Source organism: Giraffa tippelskirchi, chromosome 3 (genome assembly GCF_054371585.1).
Source record: "Giraffa tippelskirchi isolate mGirTip1 chromosome 3, T2T-mGirTip1v1.2.pri, whole genome shotgun sequence".
NCBI lineage: Eukaryota > Metazoa > Chordata > Mammalia > Artiodactyla > Giraffidae > Giraffa > Giraffa tippelskirchi.
Window position 1 is genome coordinate 33,423,900 of NC_137277.1, and position 16,805 is coordinate 33,440,704.

Below are 16,805 nucleotides of genomic sequence, written 5' to 3' on the forward strand. Positions count from 1 at the left end.
AAAGCACCTGCCTCTTCCTGAAAATTAATTGAGATAATCTACATAAGGCTTTTATGTATTAAACCCTAAATATTAGTCATTATTAATGTTAATGGACTACACCAGGCAGTGTATTCTCCTGAATGGTTTTATATAAGGAAAGAATGCAGATCTATACAACTAAGTGTGAGCTGATTGGAAAAAGAGAATTGGGAGGTTGAGGGGTTCACCATGCACTGTGCTGTTTGGTGAATGGGGGCCTGATGCCACCAGCCAACAGTTTCATTCTGACCTTTTTGACTTCTGCCTCCCCTCTGCTCCACAATCCATCCTAATCAACCGTGAATTCACACTAAGTCACTTCAGTTATGGGCGACTCTTTGTGACCCCATGGACAGTAGTCCACCAGACTCCTCTGTCCATGGGGATTCTCTAGACAAGAATATTGGAGTGGGTTGCCATGCCCTCCTCCAGGGGATCTTCCCAACTCAGGGATCAGGCCCATGTCTCTTAAGTCTCTTGCATTGGCAGATGGTTCTTTACCACTAGAGCCACTTCAGTTCAGTTCAGTTCAGTCACTCAGTCGTGTCCAACTTTTGCAACCCCATGGACTGCAGCACGCCAGGCTTCCTTGTCTATCACCAACTCCCAGAACTTGCTCAAACTCACAACCATCAAGTCAGTGATGCCATCCAACCATCTCATCCTCTGTTGTCCCCTTCTCCTCCCACCTTCAATCTTTTCCAGCATCAGGGTCTTTTCAAATGAGTCGGCTCTTTGCATCAGGTGGCCAAATTATTGGAATTTCAGCTTCAACATCAGGCCTTCCAATGAATATTCAGGACTGATTTCATTTAGGATGGACTGGTTGGATCTCCTTGCAGTCCAAGGGACTCTCAAGAGTCTTCTCCAATACTACAATTCAAAAACATCAATTCTTCAGCACTCAGCTCTCTTTATGGTCCAACTCTCACATCCACACATGACTACTGGAAAAACCATGGCTTTGACTAGATGGACCTTTGTTGGCAAAGTAATGTCTCTGCTTTTTAATATGCTGTCTAGGTTGGTCATAACTTTCCTTCCAAGGAGCAAGCGTCTTTTAATTTCATGGTTGCCACCATCTGCAGTGATTTTGGAGCCCAAGAAAATAAAGTCTGTCACTGTTTCTATTGTTTCCCCATCTATTTGCCATGAAGTGATGGGACCGGATGCCATCGCATCACCTTAGCACCACTTGGGAAGCCCTAATCAAAGCCTACAATTTCTATCTCTCAAGGATGGCCATTTGTTCAAGGCATAGGCAGCTCACTCACTGTCCAGAAAAATCCATGTTTCCCCATCAGAGTGAGGAGTGAAGCAGCTGGCCCATCAAGTCCACACGTCCGGGGAATCTTGAGGTCCAGGTGTGACCACATGATAGGCTCATGAGAGCAGAATCAGCACTGACTCTGCTGGGCCAGACCTAATAGGAAGTGGGCCTATTCTCCTAGCTCTGTGGGGAGGAGCCACTATGTGCCAGGAGCCGGGATCCAAGTCACCAAGGGAAATGGTACAGACTGCATCTTTGTGTTTCTCCAAAATGTATATGTTGAGGTCCCGGCCCCCAGGGGATGGTATATGGAGGTAGGGCTTTTGGCAGGTAATGGGGTTCAGATGAGGTTGTGAGGGTGACACCCTCAGGATGGATTAATGACATCATAAAAACAGGAAGAAACAGGACAGCTCTCTCTCTACACCCACACACATTTCTGCTTTATTGACTATGCCAAAGCCTTTGTGTGGATCACCACAAACTGTGGAAAATTCTTAAAGAGATGGGAATAGCAGACCACCTTACCTGCCTCCTGAGAAATCTGTATGCAGGTCAAGAAGAAACAGTTAGAACTGGACATGGAACAACAGACTGGTTCCAAATCGGAAAAGGAGTACATCAAGGCTGTATATTGTCACCCTGCTTATTTAACTTATATGCCGAGTACATCATGCGAAATGCCAGGCTGGATGAAACACAAGCTGGAATCAAGATTGCTGGGAGAAATATCAATAACCTTAGGTATGCACATGATACCACCTTTATGGCAGAAAGTGAAGAAGAACTAAAGAGCCTCTTGATGAAAGTGAAAGAGGAGAGTGAAAAAGTTGGCTTAAAACTCAACATTCAGAAAAGTAAGATCATGGCATCTGGTCCCATTAGTTCATGGCAAATAGATGGGGAAACAACGGCAACAGTGAGAGACTTTTTTAGGGGGCTCCAAAATCACTGCAGATGATGACTGCAGCCATGAAATTAAAAGACACTTGCTCCTTGGAAGAAAAACTGTGACCAACATAGACGGCATATTAAAAAGCAGAGATACTACTCTGCCAACAAAGGTCCGTCTAGTCAAAGCTATGGTTTTTTCAGTAGTCATGTATGGAGGTGAGAGTTGGACTATAAAGAAAGCTGAGCGCCAAAGAATTGATGCTTTTGAACTGTGATGTTGGACTTCTCCAACAGTCCCTCGGACTGCAAGAAGATCCAACCAGTCCATCCTAAAGGAAATCAGTCCTGAATATTCATTGGAAGGACTGATGTTGAAGCTGAAACTCCAATACTTTGGCCACCTGATGGGAAGAACTGACTCCCTGGAAAAGACCCTGATGCTGGGAAAGATTGAAGGCAGGAGGAGAAGGGGATGACAGAGGATGAGATGGTTGGATGACATCACCGTTGTGATGGACATGAGTTTGAGCAAGCTCTGGGAGTTGCTGATGGACAGGGAAGCCTGGCGTGCTGTGGTCCATGGGGTCGCAAAGAGTTGGACACGACTGAGCGACTGAACTGAACTGAACTGAAGAGTAGAGCAAGTGGAGAGATTCGAGAGTGATGACGATAAAGAGTAGAGATGAGAGACTGGGGACTGGAAAAGCATTTCATGAGGCCAGTGGCTCCATCAAGGATGAATCTGTAGCCATCACAAATGGAGGCAGGTTCTTCCCTTGTGGTCCGGTGGCTAAAAAGTTGCCTACCAACACAGGGGACACATGTTCAATCCCTGGCCCAGGAAGATTCCACATGCCCCGGGGCAACTCGGCCCATGCACCACAACTACTGAGCCTGAGAACCCTAGAGCCCATGCTCAGCAACAAGAGAAGCCACTGCAATGAGAAGCCATTGAACCACAGCTAGAGAGTAGTCCCTTCTCGCTGCAACTAGATTGTAACAAAGATCTAGAACAACTATAAGTAAGTAAATAATAATAAAAAGGATGGAGGGAGGGATCAGCATGGACCTAGGGGGGGTGGGGGGTGGGGGCAGGGGGACAGGGGGACAGGGAGCTGCCCCAGGTGAAGCCAAGACTGAAAAAGGGGAGAGGATGATGGTGCAAGAGAGTTGGTGGCAGGTCCCTCCCAACCTGAGGTTTTCCCTAAAGAAGCACTGTGGCAGAAAGGATGTAATAAAAGACACCAGTGACAACCATACAGTAACACTTGTCTGTGTCCTAACGTGCAGGTTCCAAGCACTTTACACCTATGAACTCACTTAATCTTCACAGTAATCATATGAAATAAGGGATTATCTTACAACGAGGAAATCGAGGCCAAGAGAAGGCAAGTGACTTTTCCAAGGTCACACAGCTGATGAGTGGCACAGGCTCGTGTGGTCAGACTTGCTCAGGATCCGAGCCCTGCCACTCAGGCGGTGACCGAGCCTTTGTCATTCAAAGAGTCAGGCCCGGAACTATGGCTCTGGGTCAGCTCAGCACCTGGCTGGCCTGTCCCTGTCTCTGTCTCTGCCTGATCTGTAGGATCCAGGTCATGAAGAGGTGTGACGTCACAGGCATGACAGACCGTGGTGACTTTGCCAAGGGAGTGACCAGGTCCCCATTGCCAAGAGGAGGCAGGACTGTGTGGTGACAGCAGAAGCAGAGATCTCTCTGAGCTGCAGGGGCAGCTTCAGCCCCAAGGATTCCCAGAAGTGGAGGGGTAGGAGAGGGCCCTAAGGGACCAGCCCTCGGAGTCACTGGCCAGGGTTTGGCATCTAGCTGCGCTCTACACACCACGCTCATGGTTCAGAAAGCATAATAGATGCCTGCTGTCTTGCATTTCCCCATTTTTGTAATTTTTTCCATCATATTTTATCATTCAAACGAAGAATTGATGCTTTCGAACAGTGGTTGCTGAAGAGGACTCTTGAGAGTTCCTTGGACAGCAAGGAGATCAAATCAGTCACTCCTACAGGAAATCAAGCCTGAATATTCACTGGACAGAGGAGCCTGGTGGGTTTCAGTCCCTGGAGTCACAGAGTCAGACACAACTGAGCAACTAACACTGAACACCAGTGTGCTTCTGTTAACCCAAACTCCTAATTTACTCTTCTTCAACCCCCAACCCCACCCTCCCCACACCAGCTTCTCTTTGACCCCACATGTCAGACAGAAGCATGGTGACCAACCATTCAGGTGGCCCAGGACTCAGAGACTTCCTGGCATCCAGGAATTTTCACACTAAAGTTGTCATTCACACACACGTACACAGGATGCTGCCCAGGAGCCTGGGAACCTGTGGACAGGCAGGCAGGGACACACCAGCCTGGTGCTGCCCACCCCCCACCCTAGAGGCCCTCCTCCTGCCCCTAAAGAGGGCAGAGCTGTCCCTCAACTGTTCTTCCCAAGAGACTCTCTCTAGCCAAAGCGGGGGACAACAGACGGGAAGAGCCGCTGCTTCTGCCCTGGGAGGTGTTCTTGTGTCCTGGGAGGTGTTCTTGCGTAGGTACCTAATCCCTTCTGAGGACAGACTGGGGAGACAATGTGGATACGGGCTGGGGGCTTGGCTTTAGCGATTTCTCACTTTGAGATGCTGATGCTCTGAACTGGCTCCCTGGCTTTGGTCAAGTCTTGTGTTTCAGATCCTAAAATCTACAACTTATAACACTCCCTCCACGATGCTTTTTACCTGAAAGTTTCTCACTCATCCTGCTTAGTTTACTCATAGGAAACTATATTTGATCCCCCCCATATTGATTTTCATCCACGTGTGTGCACGTGCTCAGTCACTTCATCGTGTCCGACTCTTTGCGACCCCATGGACTGTAGCCCACCGGGCTCCTATGTCCATGGGATTCTCCAGGCAGGAACACTGGAGGGGATTGCCATGCCCTCCTCAAGGGGATCTTCCCAGCCCAGGGATCGAACCCGTGTCTCTTGAATCTCCTGCATTGCAGGCAGTTTCTTTATCTTCCCAGAGCCACCTGGGAAGCCATTTTCGTCCATAGGAGAAGGCCAAAGAAAAAGTAGAAATGACTTTTCAGTTGTGTGGGGACAGGGAGGCCCAGAGAGGTTCGGTGCCCTGTTCAAGGCCCACGATTAACCAGGGACACAGAGGCAGATGGCCATGCAGTCCCGCAGAGATGGCTGAAGGCCGGTACGGCGTGTTTCTCAGCTGACACTCACTTCTCCACAACACCCTGGGAGGGGCTGGGTGATAAGACACCCCTGTTTCACACATAACCCCTCAGGATCACGTGCAGTGGCCCCAACACAGAAAGCAAACGGGGAGTCAGTCAGTCTGGAAAACACACACTGCCAGAGAACCAGGTAAACATTTCTTGACTTTGGCCTGGAGTTGCCTCCTGGTCCACACCCAGCACACCCATCCCACCCAGACTGAGGCCACAAGTCCCCTCCCTCCTTGGTGTCCCTGCCCCATCCTCCCCGTCCTTTCCATCGCCACCTCTCCCCAGGATCTGCTTTCAGGCCAGAGGGCTGTAACCAGCTCAATTGCAGGCAGCTCCGGCCTGGGGGGCTTCAGAGTGGAGAATCTACAAGACACACAGGCTTTTCCTGCTGCTGACATGGACTGCTTCTTATAGCACAATTTCAAGATCTATTTACATGGACAAACCCTCTTCTCTAAATTTTACACGAAGCCTCCCGTCCCTGCCCAGAAGAGTAGGGCAGAAGGCGGCGGGCTGGCGGGGGATGACCCCAGCCAACCGCACGTCTCAGGACCCCAGGAGGACCCGCCTAGGACTGGAGAGGCCAGGGGCCAAGACAGCCCCTCCTCCAGACCAACAAGGGCACCCAGACCCCTCCCCTGCCACGCCATTCACTTGGCCCCCAGGGACGACAATGTCAGGCTGCACCAGCGGTGATGTCAGGCTGCTTCCATCAGGGTCATACCTGAGCTATGAAACAGTTAAGAAATATCTTGCCCCACTGGCTGCCGCACTCATAAAGGGACATCCACCTGTACTTCCGTGTGGCTCCAGAAAGGGCGGCTCTCTCTCTCTCTCTCGCTTGCTCATGCCTGGCGGGGAGAGAAGGCAGCGGCTGGCAGCACCAACCTCTGCCCATGCAGGCCGGCCCGGGGAGTGCAGCTGGGCCCCTCCTGCCCCTGCCTTCCCGGCGATGCTCCTGGGGAAGCTGCGGAGAACGTGCCACCTCGGACGCTGTGTTCTCTTCTTCGGCCTGGCCCTCCTGCTTGACGTCGTGGGCCTGGTCCTTCTGCTCGTGGGCATCTTCGCCTCCCTTGACTTCTGGGACTTCTTGATCTACACAGGGTCCCTGATCCTGGCTTTCAGCCTGCTCTTCTGGATCGCCTGGTACACCCTCAACATGGAAGTACCTCTTGAGAAACTGGACTTGTAGTCTGGCCGTGGGCAGAGGAGGAGGGACGCGGGCTTCTGGCAGGTGGAGGAGTGGAGGGCTATGCTGCCCAGTCAGGGACCAGGTGAGTGCCCCTGACCAGCCTGCAGGGCTGACGGGAGGCTGGACCGAACAGGGGGGAGGCGGAAGGGGCAGGTAGCCCGAGGACCGCTCCCTGGCTGGGGACTCTGTCCACCTGGGTTCCAGCGGCAGGCACTTCCCTCCCTGGGGACCCCTTTTCTCATGGAAACTGGAAAGGGGGTCTCCACAGACACTATTACTTTGGATCCACCATAAGGGTCCTGCCGTGCAGAACAGGAAGTTATCCCTTCAGCTTAGAATGCAGAGTAAGGAGCCCACCTGGACTCTCTGTTTAGGAGAATGCTTGCTGGGGAGAACTTTGAGCGCTGCAAGAGGATGGAAAGTTCCCCGATGGCCGCTTATGCCCTCACCTTGTGGGCTGCTTGCTGCAGGAGGAAGCGGAGCAAAACCTTCCAGGATGGCCCTTCTCACTTCCTTCCTCCAGCACCTGCCCAGATGGGACGTGCAGAAGGGGTCAAGACCTGCCTCCATGTCTGCTCTCAGGACACCTGCCTCTTCTCTCAGTCGTGCCCCCACCCCATGCTCCCAGGCAGCCGTGCCCCCACCGCCCATCCCCAGCCAGCCTGAGAGACCTGGAAGCCAAGGGACCATGACTGACCATTTCATACCAGCTGGGCCAGCACTGGGTTGACTGTGTGTAACCAGGGAGGCAGATAATTGTAAGGTGTTTCACATGAACATGGAATGCAAAAGACGAAGCTGGTCCAGCCCCCCACAACCCTGAGCTAGAAGTGGGCAGCTCTCCCCAGAGGACTGAAGTGGGAGTCCTGGTTAGTTTGGTCATCATCTCCTCCTCCAGGTGGGCTGGATCCTGCCCCCCAGGCACAGTTGGGCACTCCCTTTTGATAGCTGCATGGGAAAGCAAAGGTCATCTTCGGGTTGGAAGGAGGCAATAATAACCGTGTCTTTTCTGGGGGATTCCACCTGACCCTTGGAAGGGGGAGAGGGAACAGTGGTTTGGAGACATTCCAGAAGGTGAGGCTGAATTGTCCCCAGTGAAAGGGGACAGAGATGAGAAAGCACAGAGATGAGAAGTCAGAGCACCTGGGTCCTGCTTGCAGCAGCACCACTTGTTTGCTCAGGAGGCATCACGCCTCAGTATTCCCTATTTACAATTCCATCTGTAAATTGGTGATAATGACCTGCCCTTGTTGCTGTAACACAAGGATGTGTCAGGCACTGTGCAAGGAGCTGGGGATGCTGTGAAGAGTAAGACACACGAGCTCTTTATCCTCAGGAAATTCCCATCAGGTGAGAGATAGACATGAGTCAAATAGCCTGACCAATGAGGCATCAATACAATAACAGTCTGGTGAGGACTAGGAAGAAAAGGGATATTGCTCCTTGGGAATGTTCAGTAGAGAAACTGACCCAGAAGGTGGAATCTTACAGAGGGAGGCAAAGATCCTGGGGTAGCAGGAAAGAGAAGACAGCAGAGTGATTGAGGACAGGCGGCAAGTGCAGGGGAAATTCAGGGCCCCGCAGCAGGGGGAGGCCAGACCAGGCAGGGCCTAAAATCCTTTTAGTCATGATTTCAAGAACAATAAGAAGTCATTAAAAAGATGTAGGAAGGGGTAGGGACTTGATATAATTTGATCTGTTTCTAAAAGACCACCTTGGCCAAAGGCACGGATGACAATGATGGTGACCCATGCAAGCCCATCTGGGGAGTTCAGTTGCTTGCCTAAGCAACAAGTGGTCCCCAGTTCAGTCTCCTTGTCCTGCACATCCTCCCTTCATTGAATTGAAAGTAGTTCAATAACCCAGTGATGAAGACCACAGGTCAAGACTCAGACTGTCTAGTTTGAATCCAGTCTTGTTTCTTACTAGCTACAAGACCTGGGGCAAGTTATAGACTAGTTATAAACTAGTTATGACTCCGTGACCTAGTTTCCAAATCTGGAAAATGGAGAGGGTGCTAATAATAGCCTCTATTTCAGAGATGATGCTAATGATATCCCCACCCTCATAAGGGTGCTGCAGAGATTCAGTTCATGTGAGTACGGCACCGTACAAGTGACAGGTGATGAAACAAGGGGCCCTCCAATAAACCTGTGTCCTGATGTGGGTAGCCAGCCCATTACAGCGGGGTGGGACCTTCCTTGGAGACAGACATCCCGGAAGCCTTCCCAACCAGTTTCTCAAGCAACAGCATATGGTGTTAAGATTCCCCGGTGGATATGAGTGAGGGTCGCCCCAGAACTCCAGACTTCTGTCTAGGCTCAAAGGGACGTCAAAAGTTGTGGGTCCGCTGTGGTCTTATTGAACACAATCAGGCAAATATCTCCTTCACTGGTTCAGTCCCCAAACTCCGAGTTCTACAGGACCTGAGAGTCAGCTGGCCCTTCCATCCAGCTCAGCTTGGACCCCGCATCCCTGATGGTATCTGGGGCCGCCCAGAGTGACAGGTTACAGCTGGCCAGGACCCACCGTTCAGGGGGTGCTCACCAACCCCTGGACGACCTCGGGCAAGTCGTCCAACGTCCCTCTTGGAGTAGAAGGTTTGGTCCCCAGGAGAGGTTTCAGATTGTTTTCTGCAGAGGCCGCCAGGGGCTGGGGCAGCAGTAGGCAGGCAGAATGCCCATAGCCCACCTGCCCCACCACACACACACCAGAGCCGCGGGGTTTCCAGTATGAAGGTTCATACCAGAACTTCACATAAGACTTCATGAATTTGAACCCAAGTTTTGATGCTAAAAGGTATTTCTGAAATGCCTCAACCCACCCACTTCCTTTCTGTGACCTGTGTCCCTGATGTTCTCTCCAACCATATTCACGATTTATGGGCAGTTTATAACTGGCTCAGCCAGTTCTGCAGTCCTCGGAGTGGAGCAAAGGGAAGAGTGTGTGCCCCAGAGTCTTGGTGGGGTGGTTGCTAGGACACCCCCACCCCACCCACACGGAGATCAGCAAGCAGGTCACCCCCCAGGCAGCCGTCAGGATGGGGTAGGGCCACCCAGTCTCTAAAACCTCCAAGACATTCCAGGAATTTGGGGATGTGCGGCTTGTTTTTATCCCTTGACTATGTACCAAGAGGTTTTGTAATTCAGTCACTCTATTTTCCAAAGCTTTGCTTGCTCCACACTCTCCTGGTTGGGCATCTCTTGTGGATAAAGTTTCCTCAAAGCCAGGGGAGGACGCCACTCCCCCTCAAAATGCACACACACACACCACACACATGTACCCACATCCCCGCCCTCTGCACACATTCCCAATGTAAACACCCTCTGCGTCCCCTCATAAACATGCCCACAGTCACACACACTCCACGTGCACGCCAACCTCTCCCATCACATACACCCAACTTGCACACAGTCTATCCCCGATAGTCTCTCCCCATATACCCACCCACACCCACATTCCTCACCTACACCTTCCATACACATCAACACCCCACGCACGCGCACGCATCACATGTCCTTCACCCGCTGCACACACACATTCATACACACATAAAAACCTCACACTCACAAGGCTTCCGCATCCCATCTGCCATGTTCACACACAAACAGGCCCTCACACCTGCCGTGCACATGCCAGAAACACATCCCCACAGCAACAAGCACTCCCACCCCCCGGCAACCAATGCCGAAAGGTGTGGAAAGGCGCCTAGCCCTGAGCCTGGGAAGAGCACTTCTTCCCACTCACAGGCTCTCCTCTCTGCCTCAGAGGGGCCAGTGAGGCTGCCAGGTCGGCTCGGAGCAGAGCCGGCTGGAAAGGACTGCCTACCTGAGCAGTGCGCACTCTGGGGCTGCAAGAAGAACTAGACTTTCTCTAAGTCCCAGAGGAACTGTTAGTCTAGAAGGAGACAGTAAGCAAGTACACAGGGCCTCGCAAAAGTACACGGAAGAAGCACGGTCTCAGAGGGGCCTGAAAGCCCACATGAGGAAGAGGGCTGAGGGAGAAGGGGGATGATGTGTGGCTTCAGCTTCTGGGTCCCAAGCAACAGATAAGAGCGTGCCGGGCAGAGCCGGCACCTGGGAAGGCCCAGAGAGAAAGGAAGGGAAGAATGACAGGGTGGCCCAGAAAAGGTGAGCAGACGCCGGGGACTGGGGTTCGGGGTCCTCACTGCTGAACTTGGAGGACGTTGAAAGCCACATGAGGAACCTGGCATTTGGAAAGCAAGGAGGGACTTTTGATGACTCCGTGGTCTGGAGGGCAACTTGGCTAGGCTCTGATTGAGGAAGAGCAACCTGGTGTCCCTTGCAGCAGGGGCTGGGGAGGAGAGGCATGGAGACTGCAGGGGAGGCGGGGGGTGGGGGCCATTTGAAAGCAGGGCAATAACAAGAAACCGAACCGAAGTGATGGGTGCAGGGAGGAGGGGAGAGGGACAGAGACCATGTGGTTGGACAACAGATGCCCAGGAGACATCCCGGTCTCCCTCAACGGGGAGGGGGTGTGGTCCTGTCACAGGCTTCAGAAAACACTGCCATTATGGAATCAGGAGAGGTCAGGGGAAAGCATGGGTTTGTTCAAAATCGGGTGTTTTCCTCTGCACGTGCAGAGCTGAGGGTGCACAGGATACTGATCAGCAGAACTGCCCAACAGACCTTGAATGTGCAGAGTTTACACTCAGAAAGGGGCTCATATGTGGAGGTGGAGGCAGGGGCTGAAGACAGGACTGTGGACGGTATTGAAGCGGGTGGGATGGCAGAAGGAAGGAAGGTGGGTCAGTATTCGTTGGGCTTGTCACTTACTTTCAAGGCTTCATTTGTTGCTTACAACTCTGTGGGTTTGTGGTTCAGATCCCCATTTTACAGGTGAGAAAACTGAGTCTCAAGGTAGTTTTACGACTAGCCCTGAAACTGTCGAGGGCCAGCACTAGAATTCATACCCGAATCCAGCAGGCTCTGAGAACCATGCTTGTTTCACCCTGTCCAGGCTTGAGTTGACAGGTTCAAGTCTCGGACTGATCTATTTCGTCTTCATTTATTCGGCCCAGGTGCCGTCTGATGGAGAAGAAGCAAACAGATGCCCTGTCTCTGCGGCACCTCCTCTAACAGAACCCACAGGAGCCAGAGGCTTTCAAAACGCCCACCAGGATGTCCAGGGATGGCTATGAGGGCCAGGCTCCATCAAGACAGCCGCACCCCTGCCCCTGGCCACTGGCTGACTGCTGCCGCCGCCCCAACTGTCTGTGAGGGTCTGGAGAGCCCCTAAAATTCGCACAGTGGGGTTTTATGGCAATAACTCCACAGTGGGCTTGGGCAGTCAACGAGAAGTCCCGTCCTCCAAGGCTCCTCTCATTAATGTCCCTTTAAAAAAAGAAATATTGGAACCAAGTATAGAAGTCCAAGTGAGATTTCTGCGAGCACGCATCATGTGGAATTGCTGCTCCTTCGGCTCTTCAGACAGACTGTGTGAGCCCCTGGATGGTCTACCTCACTCATCCTTCCGTGTCGTCCAGTCAGCACATGGGTGCATATTTCAACTTGCCAGCTGACAAGGCAGATGCAGAGCCAGTGCTGAGGGCAGGGGCCCCCTTCCTTGGCTCTGGACACTGGGAACCACCAATATTGCCCCCGACTTGCACAGCTGGACCACGTGAGGTGGCTCACGTCAAGCTTTTGGTCAAATGAAACCCTCTGGGGTTTTTCTGACAAGCAAGCTGGGCTCCCATGCACTGTCCTTGCGTCACTCACTTCTTGATCCTAAGAGCAGTATTCTATTTTTATCTTGATTCAACTGCATCTAATTCAGTGCAACCCAACTAGAGTACCTGGATGGGGAAGATGGGGTGGTGGTCAACCTTCACAAGCTCATCATCACTAATTTATATTTTCCATGGCCTAATTTTGTACTTTTATTTATTTCTCACCCTAACCGTGTGTGTGTTTCTTAGAAGCTGCCTCGGATCATTTATGGTGTGAGGTAGTTACCTAAATAAGAGTCAACTGGCCTTTTGTTTTAACTTGACATTAATTGTTTCTGGGGCTTTCTGGGTGGCACTGGTGGTAAAAAAAAAAAACCTGCCTGCCAATACAGGTGACATAAGAGACATGGGTTTGATCCCTGGGTAGGGAAGATGCCCTGGAGGAGGCCATGGCAACCCACTCCAAAATTCTTGCCTGGAGAATCCACAGACAGAGGAGCCCAGATGGCTACAGTCCATAGGATCGCAAAGAGTCAGACGTGACTGAAGCAACTTAGCATGCACACATACACACACAACCTGTTTCTGAGTCTATGTGGTTCCATAAAAATACCCAAACCCTCAGCTTTAGGGCAACTTCTTCTCATTTGTTTCACCTGCCTCTGTGCAAATACTGGAATCGTATATTCAGCTCAGCACCTCTTGGGAAGAAACGCATAGAACCGTGTGGATGGAGACAGCACACGGGTTATCCTGACACCATGGAAGCTTCTGGAAGCTCTGTGCTCGGCCACCAGCCTGGCTTCTCAGAATTAGGCTGGACTTGGGAATCTGAGGGCTTCCCCTCAGATGGTGGCCCAGACAGTAAACAATCTGCCTGCAATGGTAGAATAACCCAAGTTCGATCCCCTGGGTCAGGAAGATCCCTTGGAGAAAGGCATGGCAATCCACTCCAGTATTCTTGCCTGGGAGATCCCATGGACAGAGGAGCCTGGCGGGCTATAGTCCATAAAGTCACAAAGAGTCAGACACGACTGAAGCAACTTAGCACGCATGCACGCACCTGAGGACCCAGGTTAAGAGCGGGAACTGAGAAGGCACACTTAGGCAATGTGTGTGCAAAGTTGGGGTGTTCCCTTAGGGGCAAGGCTTGGTCTGCAACTGAGCATCTGCCTGGGCAGGACAGTATCTCAGGGATCCCTGATGGCACAGAAGTAGAGGCCACAAGCTCCACACTCCATCTCAGAGATGATGGGAGCAGCACCCTGCCAACAGGATGCAGATCCTCCAGGGGTCTCATTGAAACCAGACTCCAATTCAGGGAGGGCTTCCATTTCTTACAGGCACCAGACAGTATCACTGCTGCATTTAAGGTGTCCTTAAGACACTTTGAAGAGTGAGGACCTTGAATAACCTTGTCCATTTAGAGAAGGGGACTCTGAAGCCTGCAGGTGACCTGAGTTTCCCAAGTTCAAGCAGCTGAAGAGCAGCAGAGCCAGGACTGGGCCCAGGTCTGCAGGCTGCCTGTCGAGCCCTCTCTGACCGCCCTCCCCACCCCACCTTAAGCTGCTGACAGACTCTCCCTGAGCCCTGCGGAGCCCCAGGCAGCTGGAGCAAGCTGGGCAGCAGCCAAGGCAGGTGAGCACCTCACACTGCAGGTGAGTCATGAACCAGCATGCCTCGCGCTTCACCCTGGCTGTGCCAGGCACCAGGAATGTGACACTGACCAGGCTTCCACGCTGCTCTGTGTCACTGCAGGTGACAGGGCCGTGAGCCCGTGAGCACCCGCCACACAGGGCAAGCAGGGGGAGAGCAAGGAGGACAAGGAGGGGCTGTGTTTCCACCAGGCAGGGCCACACGAAGCCGGGCCAGGTCTGATCCAGTGGGCTGGGCATGGGACGCCTCCTACAGCCCTCATGGCCCCTCTTCCTACCTGTTCCCTTGAGAGACAAACTGGTCTTTTCAGTGACCTGACTCAGTCCACTCTGCCACTTACAAGCTGAGTGACCTTACAGGTGATCCCGGCCTGTTAGGGGATAATATTATAACAATAATGACATCACAGTCACAGGACCAGGTGTCATGCAGTGCTGGCTTTCTGAGACTCACAACCTCCTGAGTGTAAACACCTCACAGAGTATCGTTCCCCCTTTTGCAGAAGTCAAAACAGAGCTATGAAGTTTAGGTCACCTCCTCAGATGCCTAATGACTCCAGGACTGCAGGACCGGTCACCTGTAAAGCTTTTTACAGTCAAGACTGCCACTAATAATCAAGTCTACACTTCACACAACCTTGTTTCCACACTTTACTGCAGACAGGACCCACAGGGACCCACAAAGCCAGGGCAGAGGGGCATTCTAGGGGGCAGAGTTGGTCCATCTCGGCTCTACGGCCCACCCCCAATCAACAGCCTTAAAGCCCCTCTGAGTCAACTCATCTCACAGTAAAATTACAGTGTTGTGGAGGAGGTGGATCAGAAGCTGAGCCCCTCAGCATGGAGGCCGGTTCCAAAATGTATTTAAGTGAAGGACCAAAGAACCTTCTGGGTAAAGACCTGATGGCTCAGATGGTAAAGAATCTGCCTGCAAGGCAGGAGACCCAGGTTCGATCACTGGGTTGGAAAGATTCCCTGAAGGAGGAAATGGCACCCCACTGCAGTATTCTTGCCTGGAGAATCTCATGGACAGAGGAACCTGGAGGGCTACAGTCCATGGGGTCACAAAGAGACAAGACTGAGCGATTAACACTAACACTAACTAAGGGAAAAGAAAGTCAGGCAGACAAGTGTGGTCCAGCAACAACTACTTCACACAGGCATGCCCAGTGTCCTGCATTTTCCCACACCCCTGCTTGTCCTCAGGGAAGAAGGGCTATAAGAATGATTAGGCAAAGCTTGGGGTAAAGACCTATATAAGACACAAAGGCCCATACACTGTCACTCAGGCACACCCAGCACAGACCTGGGTTGTGTTGGTTCCTGGTAAACACAATGATATCTGGCAGAAAAGTGACACATGGAGGTGCTAATGTTGTTTATTATTCAGTCGTTCAGTTGTGTGTCTGATTCTTTGTGACTCCATGGACTACAGCATGCCAGGCCTCCCTGTCCTCTACCATCTCCCAGAGTTTGCTCAGGTTCATGTCCTTTGAGTTGGTGATGCTATCCAACCATCTCATCCTCGGTCGCCCCCTTCTCCTTTTGCCCTTCTGAAGAATCCAGGCTACTGCAGCCACTCTAGCCTCTGCTGTCACCTGGAGCAATGAAGGGGGACTCTCAAGGTGCGGTCCTGGGACCAGCAGGTCAGCCTCACTGGGAACTTCTAAGAAGGGTGAGGGCTCCAGCCCTGGTTGCGTGACCAGCTCATCCTGGTTTTCCTGCCTTAGGGATTCCACCCCAGACCTGAACTGAGAGGCCTCGGGGACAGGGCCCTGCAGCCAGACTCTCCAAGCCCTGGGGATTCCAGTGCACACTCAAGTCCTGGATCCTCTATGGGGAAGGAGCTCTGAAGCCCAGCTTGTGCTTGGAGGCTGCCCCCCAGCTGACCCCATCTCCTCCACCGCTGCCTCTGTCACATGGAGTCCTGGACGGGCTGGACCAGCCCCAGGTGTCTCTGTCAGCTCTGAGGGACCTCACATCCTGGCCAGCCCATGCTGTCCTGAGTCAGCTGCCACTCATGTCCCTTGCCAGCCAGGGGTGGATTTTCTTTCCTCTTGCTTCTTCTGCATTTCAGTTTTTAAGACATTTAAGTTTCCTGCTGTTTCAGAAGAAAGTCAAGAGGGGGAAGCTGCTGGAGCAGATGGACAAAAAAGGAGGGAAGAGGCAGGAGAAAAGTCTAGAGGGAAAGGGTAGAAGGCACGGAGGGAGTGCAAGCAAATGGGAAACGAGTGCTTCTCATGTGTGCTTCCTGGACCTGCCGCAGCAGCCTGGCCTGGGACCATGTTCTATGTGGAAATTCCTGATCCAGCCCCAGACCTTTGCAACCAGCAACTCTGGGAGTTGGACCCACTTGTCTGTGTTTTTAAAAGTCTTCCCACCCTTTGCTGTTCACCTGAAACTATCAAAACATCATTAATTGACTACCTGTGCTCAGTCATGTCCCACTCTTTGCCACCCCATGGACTGTGGGCCGCCAGGCTCCTCTGTCCATGAGATTTTCCTGGCAAGAACACTGGAGTGGGTTGCCAGTTCCTCCTCCAGGGGATCTTCCCGACCCGGACATAAAACCTGAGTTTCCTGAGTCTTCCTACATTGCAGGTAGATTCTTTACCACTGAACCACCAGGGAAGCCCTAATCAGCTATATTCCAATATAAAATTAAAAAAAAAATTTTTTTTTAAAGGAAGAGAAGGAAACATAAAAAGTCTTCCTAGTAACTGTGATGCACATTACAGTTTGAGAACCACTGGGCTGAATAGTTCTGTTGGGTTGGTCAAACGGTTCGTTCAGGTTTTCCATAACATGGTAGAGTAAAATCCGAATGAACTTTCTGGCCAACCTAGT

General features: G+C 51.9%; 2 protein-coding genes across 2 annotated transcripts in view; one reads left to right on the forward strand and one right to left on the reverse strand.

Moving 5' to 3' along the window:
* ADPRM (ADP-ribose/CDP-alcohol diphosphatase, manganese dependent) overlaps positions 1–16,805 on the reverse strand; it is a 136,370-nt gene that overhangs the window by 45,464 nt on the left and 74,101 nt on the right. The window lies entirely within an intron of this gene.
* Positions 6,372–6,611, forward strand: TMEM238L (transmembrane protein 238 like). The gene has a single exon (XM_081579649.1). The coding sequence runs from the start codon at positions 6,372–6,374 to the stop codon at positions 6,609–6,611; it is 240 nt and encodes a 79-aa protein (XP_081435775.1).